Genomic DNA, 9,529 nt, shown 5'->3' on the forward strand with positions numbered 1-9,529 from the left:
CTTACTGCCTGTGGTCTGCCAGTTAGGAAGTTGGAGATCCACTGACACATAGATGAGCTGAGTCCCAGATGCTCCAGCTTGGTGGTGAGTGTGAAGGGAATTATGGTGTTAAATGCAGAGCTGTAGTCTATGAAGAGCATTTTAACATAATTCCCCCTTCTAGTGTCCAAGTGAGTGAGTGATGTGTGGAGGAGATGAGAGATGGCATCGTCTGTGGAACGATTTGGACGGTAAGCGAACTGTAGTGGGTCCAGTAGTGAAGAAATGATGAAGTCTCTGACCAGGCGTTCAAAGCACTTCATCACTACTGAGGTGAGGGCTACAGGGCGATAGTCATTGAGAGAAGCAGGGTGGGGTTTCTTTGGGACAGGAACAATGATGGACTCTTTGAAGCATGTGGGGATCACCGACTGAGATAAAGAGATGTTGAATATCTCAGTGAACACAGGAGCTAGCTGGTATGCGCAGTCTCTGAGGATACGACCTGGGATGCCGTCTGGTCCTGCTGCTTTCCTGGTGTTCACTCTCTTGAAGGCTCTCCTTACTTCATGCTCGGAGATGACGAGCACGTTTCCGGTGCTGGCAGTATCTTCCTGTCTGCAGCCGTTAGCACCGCTAACACTAGCATTGTTGGAGACCTTAGCTGCAGCCTCGAAGCGAGCATAGAAAGTGTTCAGCTCGTCTGCCAGAGTCACGGCCGCGTTCGTCATACCGGTTGTTGGTGCTTTATAGTCCGTTATTGTCCTTAGTCCCCGCCACAGGCTCCTAGAGTCACTCTGTTGGAGTTGTGACTCTAGTTTCCTCCCGTAGCGCTGCTTCGCCTCTTTCACCGCCCTCCGCACGTTATATGACGCGGCTACAGGAAGCGGTGTCTGAAAAGGGCTGGGAAAATCATCAAAGACCCCAGTCACCCGTCACATGGACTCTTCACCCTCCTGCCCTCTGGGAGGCGCTACAGGAGCCTCCGGACTAAGACCACCAGGTACCGGAACAGCTTCTTCCCCACAGCTGTCAGACTCCTGAACTCTGCCTCCTGACATCTGACCCACGTTAAACTCATGGACTGAACATACACACACCCACAATGGATAACTGTACCCTCAAACACACAATAATAACATGGACTGAACCACCACTCACAACCACCAGCACTTTATATAGCCTCTGTAGAAACTATCTACACCCTCACTTATCTTAACTGCACTACTGTATAGCTCTGTGTAAATAATCATTCTGTACATTCGATAATTTTTAATCCTACAACTGTTTACAACTTGCATAGTTCCCATTTCTGTATAGCTGTATATCTCAGATTCTGTAAAGTTATTTATTTCATATTCTGTATAGTTTTTCATATTTATATCCTGTTCATATCCTGTACATAGCTTGTACTCACTACAGCCTGTACATACTTATAGTTATAGAATATTCACAACATACTTCATACCGTGTACATTATAACATACCATAATAGACCCATTTCTGTAATATACTCACATATCTATATTATTGCCAATATATATTGTAATATATCTATATCACTAAAGCACTTCTGGATGGATGCAAACTGCATTTCGTTGCCCTGTACCTGTGCATGTGCAATGACAATAAAGTTGAATTCTATTCTATTCTATTCTTTCCAAACGCCTTCGATGCTTGTTTCCTGTGGGGGAAGACGGCGGGTCTGTGTGCGGCGCTGGAATGGTTGCGCTGTGCAGGACGACTGCTGTGTTTCCTTCGGATTACTCCTCACCCCCTACCCAACCCCTGTGGCTTGTCACGTGCTCCAATGTTGTGATGTGGACATTTATGTGCTCTCTGTGCAGAGGAGTTTTTTTTGTTTCCTGTTCTCATGCTGTCCTCCCATAGGTGCCCAGCATGAGGAGAGGTCTCTTTTTATTTTTCCTCTCGTACTTTTCCCATTGTTGTGTACTTTTTCAGTGTTTTTTTTCTGTAATGCTGCCAATCTCCGACTGTATTCCCATGTGATGTCTTTGTTGTGTGTGTAAGTCGGGGGGGTCCTATTCCTCTGCGGGGCGACCTGCATATGGCCAATAAAGCATTCATTCAATTCAATTCAAGAGTTGGATGTCACTCAACTGTGAAGGAGAGCTGATGGTGTCAAAAACTGAATTATGTTATTTGCAAAGTGAATTTTATATATCATTTGTTTATCCAGCCAAAAAAACCTCACTGACTTTAAAAATGTATTTTTTAAGCATGAGCTGGCTGTAAACATATTTCAAGTGGCCAAAAAGGAGTGGATTGGTTATAATGTTGGTACAATAATGCAAAGTCATAAAGACACTTTTACACTTTGTATATAACCCCTTTGCAAATCCTGCTCACTAAAGTCTATTAGACAATTTAAGTAAAGACATTATACATTACAAAAAACAAAACAAATGGAAACATTGGAATCACTTTTTAGCAAAACACCCAATTTAACCCTCCGGAAAAACTCTCTCCACACACACACACACAATGATTTATGAGGCAAAACCAAACACGTCTCTTAGGCTAAGTTCACACTGCAGGTCTTAATGCTCAATTCCAATTTTTTTGCCTGCTTGTTCACACTACAAATAAAATGCAACAGCAAATGTGCTCTAGTGTGAACCCTCAAAGCAGCCCGCATGCGCAAAAAAAGACGTCTCACACAACGCGCTCTGTTTAGACCCAGAGCAAACCGTATTGTTTGACTGTTGGCCCTTAATATAAAGACTTCGGACTTTACGTTTCCCAATTTTGCTTTGAGTAATAAAGTTATTGTGTTATTTACATATGGCCTAATAATGATCCTTATTGCTGTTTTAGAGAGGAGCGGTGCTTCAAAGGATAGTTGCAGATTTCTGTCAAAATCTGCCGATTGTACAGTACAAATAAAATTTCCACGTTCCTCCAACGCTGTCTTACCAACTGTTTCACTAACATCCACACGAGATGGCCAGGAAGCGTTCGCGATGTCTTCTCCGGCGCTGATAATTGGCGTCTGTCTTGTGTCAGTGACGTAAAAGACGCCTTTAATGCGACGTGACCATACAAACAGCAGTCGCTTTCTAAAACATCAGATGTGTATCGGATTCAGCACCACATACGAAAGTGACCCAGATCGGATTTGAAAATATTGGATTTGTGCCGTTCACACTGTCATACCATGATCGGATATGGGTCACATAGGGTCAAAAAAGTCGGATTTGATGCGCTTTTGCCTGCAGTGTGAACGTAGCCAAAGATTAGTTTCACATTTTCAGAAGTGAGTGACATCCTGGAATGAAGAAAGATGAAAAGATTTTGTTCAAAGTTTTATTTCATATAAAAGCTTTTTGTTCACAACAAACATATATTCACTGAATATAATCATTAAAATTACATTTTATAAATCACAGAATCACAACAGAAGGATTTATCTTAATGTTAAGTGAGGTCACCAATAGACTGGAGGGAGATTAGAACACTTGACAAGCTGCCACTGCCTCTGCTTTCACTGCATTGAAATCACTCACAGCTGTCTCACACTTTGTAAGCATGAATATTTCAACCAGTATGAATTCTTATGTGTTTCTTTAAGTGTGTGTTTTGACTGAATTTCTTTCCACAGGTGCTGCAAGAATACGCCTTCTCACCTGTGTGAGTTCTTGTATGAATTTCCATGTTTGATTTCTCACTGAATCTTTTCCCACAGGTTCTGCAAGAATACGGCTTCTCACCTGTGTGAGTTCTTGTATGAATTTCCATGTTTGATTTCTCACTGAATCTTTTCCCACAGGTTCTGCAAGAATACGCCTTCTCACCTGTGTGAGTTCTTACGTGAGATCGCAGTGTTGAGTTCTGAGTGAATGTTTTTTTACAGGTACTACAAGAATACGGCTTCTCACCTGTGTGAGTTCTTGTATGAATTTCCATGTTTGATTTCTGACTGAATCTTTTCCCACAGGTGCTGCAAGAAAACGGCTTCTCACCTGTGTGAGTTCTTACGTGAGATCGCAGTGTTGAGTTCTGAGTGAATGTTTTTTTACAGGTACTACAAGAATACGGTTTCTCACTTGTGTGAGTTCTTACGTGAGATCGCAGTGTTGAGTTCTGAGTGAATGTTTTATTACAGGTACTACAAGAATACGGCTTCTCACCTGTGTGAGTTCTTGTATGAATTTCCATGTTTGATTTCTCACTGAATCTTTTCCCACAGGTTCTGCAAGAATACGGCTTCTCACCTGTGTGAGTTCTTGTATGAATTTCCATGTTTGATTTCTCACTGAATCTTTTCCCACAGGTTCTGCAAGAATACGGTTTCTCACCTGTGTGAGTTCTTGTATGAATTTCCATGTTTGATTTCTGACAGAAACTTTTCCCACAGGTGCTACAAGAAAACGGCTTCTCACCTGTGTGAGTTCTTATGTGAGCTTCTAGTGCTGACTTTGAAACTAATTCCTTCCCACAGGTGCTACAAGGATGTGATTTCTTACCTGTGTGAATTTTCAAGCACTGACTGAATTTTGTCCTACAGGTCCAACAACAACAACATGATGATTTATTACGTGTGTGAACTCTCCGATGTGTAGTCAGATCGGATTCAGAGTTGAAAGTTTTTCCACAGCTGTCACATTTTAAAACATTTGTCTTTGTTTCAGTTTTACTCTGACTGTCTGACACAGGAGTGCTGTCTACTCTCTGATCGTGACTTGTCTTTCTGTGATGTCTTCTCTGCTTCAGCTCCATGTTTCTAGTTGATCCTGAGTCCACATGCTGACTTTCTACTTGATCTTGGCTCTCTGCTTCAGGAGAGCTGTGAGAAAGGAGCTGCTCACTGCTTAGTTTTTGTTCAGTCTCCTGCTTCAGTCCAAGCTGCTCTCCCTCCTGACTGCTGCAGAGCTCCTCCTGTTCCTCTTTAATGTGTAGAGGCTCTGGGTCCTCCTGGTCACAGACCTGCTGCTGTGTGGGGTCTGAAGAGACAAACGGAGAAAAATGATAGAAAAACGGGTGAAAATATTTTGTAAACTCTGAATATTCTCATTACTTTCACATTTCTCTGTGAAAATGACCTGAAATCCATTTTCTACTAATTTGCCACACACCAACACAAATCCCTATCCTAATAAGGACACACATATGATCTTTCTCTTAGTATTAAGGTATGAACACAAAGCCGAAAACACAAATTAAAAATGAAAACCAATAGAAAGAGACTTTAAAGTGGTCGTCATAGTGATTTTACTTTATAAACATGAACAGGTAGAAATGGAGGCTTCGGCCTGACTGCTCATCAGTTTGTTATCTGTTGAAGTTCAGGGTCTGGTTGCTGGGCTATTGTCTACAGTATAAAATATGTGCAAAGTATTTTAAAATATAGTGTAGTGGCAATTCCTTTTGTTTGACAAACCAAGCATCCCACAATTACAAATCCACAAGCTACTACTGTACTGAGATAATACAGGGAGTGCAGAATTATTAGGCAAATGAGTATTTTGTCCACATCATCCTCTTCATGCATGTTGTCTTACTCCAAGCTGTATAGGCTCGAAAGCCTACTACCAATTAAGCATATTAGGTGATGTGCATCTCTGTAATGAGAAGGGGTGTGGTCTAATGACATCAACACCCTATATCAGGTGTGCATAATTATTAGGCAACGTCCTTTCCTTTGGCAAAATGGGTCAAAAGAAGGACTTGACAGGCTCAGAAAAGTCAAAAATAGTGAGATATCTTGCAGAGGGATGCAGCAGTCTCAAAATTGCAAAGCTTCTGAAGCGTGATCATCGAACAATCAAGCGTTTCATTCAAAATAGTCAACAGGGTCGCAAGAAGCGTGTGGAAAAACCAAGGCGCAAAATAACTGCCCATGAACTGAGAAAAGTCAAGCGTGCAGCTGCCAAGATGCCACTTGCCACCAGTTTGGCCATATTTCAGAGCTGCAACATCACTGGAGTGCCCAAAAGCACAAGGTGTGCAATACTCAGAGACATGGCCAAGGTAAGAAAGGCTGAAAGACGACCACCACTGAACAAGACACACAAGCTGAAACGTCAAGACTGGGCCAAGAAATATCTCAAGACTGGTTTTTCTAAGATTTTATGGACTGATGAAATGAGAGTGAGTCTTGATGGGCCAGATGGATGGGCCCGTGGCTGGATTGGTAAAGGGCAGAGAGCTCCAGTCTGACTCAGACGCCAGCAAGGTGGAGGTGGAGTACTGGTTTGGGCTGGTATCATCAAAGATGAGCTTGTGGGGCCTTTTCGGGTTGAGCATGGAGTCAAGCTCAACTCCCAGTCCTACTGCCAGTTTCTGGAAGACACCTTCTTCAAGCAGTGGTACAGGAAGAAGTCTGCATCCTTCAAGAAAAACATGATTTTCATGCAGGACAATGCTCCATCACACGCGTCCAAGTACTCCACAGCGTGGCTGGCAAGAAAGGGTATAAAAGAAGAAAAACTAATGACATGGCCACCTTGTTCACCTGATCTGAACCCCATTGAGAACCTGTGGTCCATCATCAAATGTGAGATTTACAAGGAGGGAAAACAGTACACCTCTCTGAACAGTGTCTGGGAGGCTGTGGTTGCTGCTGCACGCAATGTTGATGGTGAACGGATCAAAACACTGACAGAATCCATGGATGGCAGGCTTTTGAGTGTCCTTGCAAAGAAAGGTGGCTATATTGGTCGCTGATTTGTTTTTGTTTTGTTTTTGAATGTCAGAAATGTATATTTGTGAATGTGGAGATGTTATATTGGTGTCACTGGTAGAAATAAATAATTGAAATGGGTATATATTTGTTTTTTGTTAAGTTGCCTAATAATTATGCACAGTAATAGTCACCTGCACACACAGATATCCCCCTAAAATGGCTAAAACTAAAAATTACTTCCAAAAACATTCAGCTTTGATATTAATGAGTTTTTTGCGTTCATTGAGAACATGTTGTTGTTCAATAATAAAATTATTCCTCAAAAATACAACTTGCCTAATAATTCTGCACTCCCTGTATTTTGTACGCAGGCAAAAGCAGTCCACTATCCATACTTGAAAGTTGCGTTTTTATGGCTTATTCGTCCAGTTTGGCAAGCAATAGCAAGATTAATTTTTTATTACTTCCTGCTGCTGCTTCGCCTGCTCTGGTAAAAAAAAAAAAAAAAAAAAAAAAACATAGGCCAGTGCATGCTGGTCCAATACCAGTCTCTATATTTATACAAACAAATGGCCCTACAGCTCTTACTGACTGACTTAACAAGGTAAACACCAAAACCACACCAAACATTAAAACAAATATTAACCTACAAATAAAACTTGTGAATAAACCCCAAAATATAAGTCAACTAACAACAAACTTTAAACAAATTTTAAAATGAAAAAAATAAAGAACAAATAGCTCCAACATATAAGATACGGTACTGTACACACATACAGATGTTTTAAGATTATACAAAGGGTTTGAAAAAGCGTAGGGAGGGTTATTATGGCTTAAAACATCTAAAAAATAATTTTAGAAAAGATATGGTTTCCATTTCATTGATTCGTACCTAATGTGGTGGGTCCCAGAACACAACCCTCCTGATAATCGAGGAAATACTGTATTTAGAAAACAACCAACAACCCTTTAAGGCAATAAAACTTCATTAAGCTAACAGCTTAGTTAGGTTCCAGACTCAAGTCAGTTTCTTTGACTTATACCAAGTGGAGGTTTAATGTTACATGTTAAGAGAAAAGAGATGCATTCATGCTGATTGGACTTTTAATTCTTTCTGTGCTTCTAAAAAGGAAAAAAAAAACCTGTAACCTGTGATTAGGATCCTACATGAGTCATATTCATTTTAATAATATAAAAGCAATAATAATTTTACATACCTATTCTATCCAACTTTAACTCTGGTTTCCAGATGGTCTCCAGCAGTGTGAGTCGCTCTTCATCAGTCCAGACAATAATGCCTTCAGCCTCCTGCTTCAGTCCAAGCTGCTCTCCCTCCTGACTGCTGCAGAGCTCCTCCTGTTCCTCTTTAATCTGTGGAGGCTCTGGGTCCTCCTGGTCCAGACTGGAGTTCCTCTCCTGGTTACAGACCTGCTGCTCATCCAGACCCTCCTCTTCCTCACAGACATGTTGTTGTGGGGGGTCTTGAGGAGAAAAGAAACACAATAAAAAGGTCATTAATGTGATGAACAGTAACAGAAAACACTATTTTTAAAAAGCACTTTGTGCGTTTGGCAGCCATCCTAAAAGGTTGCCCCCTTTAGTGGCCTCCACAGGAGATCATCTGCCTGCACCACACCATCTCTAGCACGCTCCGCTTTCACACTAACTCTCTGCATGTCCTCCTTCACCACAGCCATGAACCTCCTCTGTGGTCTTTCCTCCTCTCTTACTGCCTCCTAACAGGTCATCCACTTCGGAGCAGTCTGGTAACAACTTTTAAAGTTAAATGTGTATTGTATATCTGAGATCTACCTTTATCTTTACTGCACAGTCTCAGTGCTTGGAGAGGAAAACTGACACTCGATGAACTCAACAGTGGAATCTGTTCGACAAACTTTAAATAAATGAATCAAAATATGTCAATCAAAAAAGGAGCTTTCGTTAACTATATTTAAATTTAACTGCAGAAAACTTCGGTCAACATATTTAATCATTTATTGAAATCTGGTTTTGTGCAATGATATAAACTAGTTTAGATTTATTCTGGATATTCTCACCACGGCTGAGGGTAGTGTTATTCCACCTAATCTATCAGTGACCATGGACCGGTGTTCCAGATCTACTGGCGTTTAGATCAACTGGCGTTGGTCGAACAGATGTGTGGCAGTCTTGCGTTTCAGGAGCTGCTACTGACAAACCAGCAAAAAACGCCAAATGTGTCATCTGTGACACTTGTGAGGTTATCTCAAACACACTCCGTCAGTCTTGATGCTGTTGAACAACAAAATGTTTAAAAATGTGGCGAGTTTACCTGGTGATATCCTCATGCGCGACGCGATCGCGAAAACAGCAAACAATTAACACCACGCCGATGTTGTTCACAGGACAGCAAGAGTAAACGATCGGGAGACTCTTGTCGTCGTTATCGTTCCCCTTGCACGGTTTATTTCTCCGATTTCAGCGTTTTTGCTTCACAACTAAAGCGAACAGTTTACTTTGTGCACTAACATGGAGTCGAGTCAACCAGCGCCACCTCTGGCCAAGTGCCACAGCCTACAGCCAGATCAACTTGTGACACACATCTGCACCTGCTGCTATGATCGCATTGAGTAGAGACTGAGTGGCTGCACTAACCCCTGATACATCCAGATCTACCCACAAACATGTTGACAGATGCAATCCCAGCAATGTGGATTGTCAACACTAAAAACAATCAGTAAGCAAAGACAACAGGGATCAGTTTTTTCTGTTTATTTAGCACCCACAACATCTGTAGTCGCCTTCTGCACAGGGAAAGTCCACACACACTGTGTGGTACCACTTTCCACAGAAGGTGCATTCGATCTGCAAGACTGAATGAGATTGTCAGAGTCATTGTCTGACTGTTTATTACTAATCACCCAC

At 41.7% G+C, this 9,529-nt stretch overlaps 1 protein-coding gene across 1 annotated transcript; it reads right to left on the bottom strand.

The window, feature by feature from the left end:
* Positions 1–3,250: 3,250 nt before the first annotated feature.
* LOC308408439 (uncharacterized protein) lies at positions 3,251–8,554 on the bottom strand (the record flags this gene model as incomplete). Its single annotated transcript, XM_080900675.1, has 3 exons — positions 7,843–8,554; positions 3,811–4,943; positions 3,251–3,268 (listed from the first exon to the last, which is right to left on the bottom strand). The coding sequence occupies exons 1-3, from the start codon at positions 8,138–8,140 to the stop codon at positions 3,251–3,253; spliced, it is 1,449 nt and encodes a 482-aa protein (XP_080756801.1). The 5' UTR covers positions 8,141–8,554.
* Positions 8,555–9,529: the final 975 nt, after the last annotated feature.

The sequence above is a fragment of the Rhamphochromis sp. 'chilingali' genome (genome assembly GCF_963969265.1).
Source record: "Rhamphochromis sp. 'chilingali' genome assembly, chromosome: 1".
Taxonomy (NCBI): Eukaryota; Metazoa; Chordata; class Actinopteri; order Cichliformes; family Cichlidae; genus Rhamphochromis; species Rhamphochromis sp. 'chilingali'.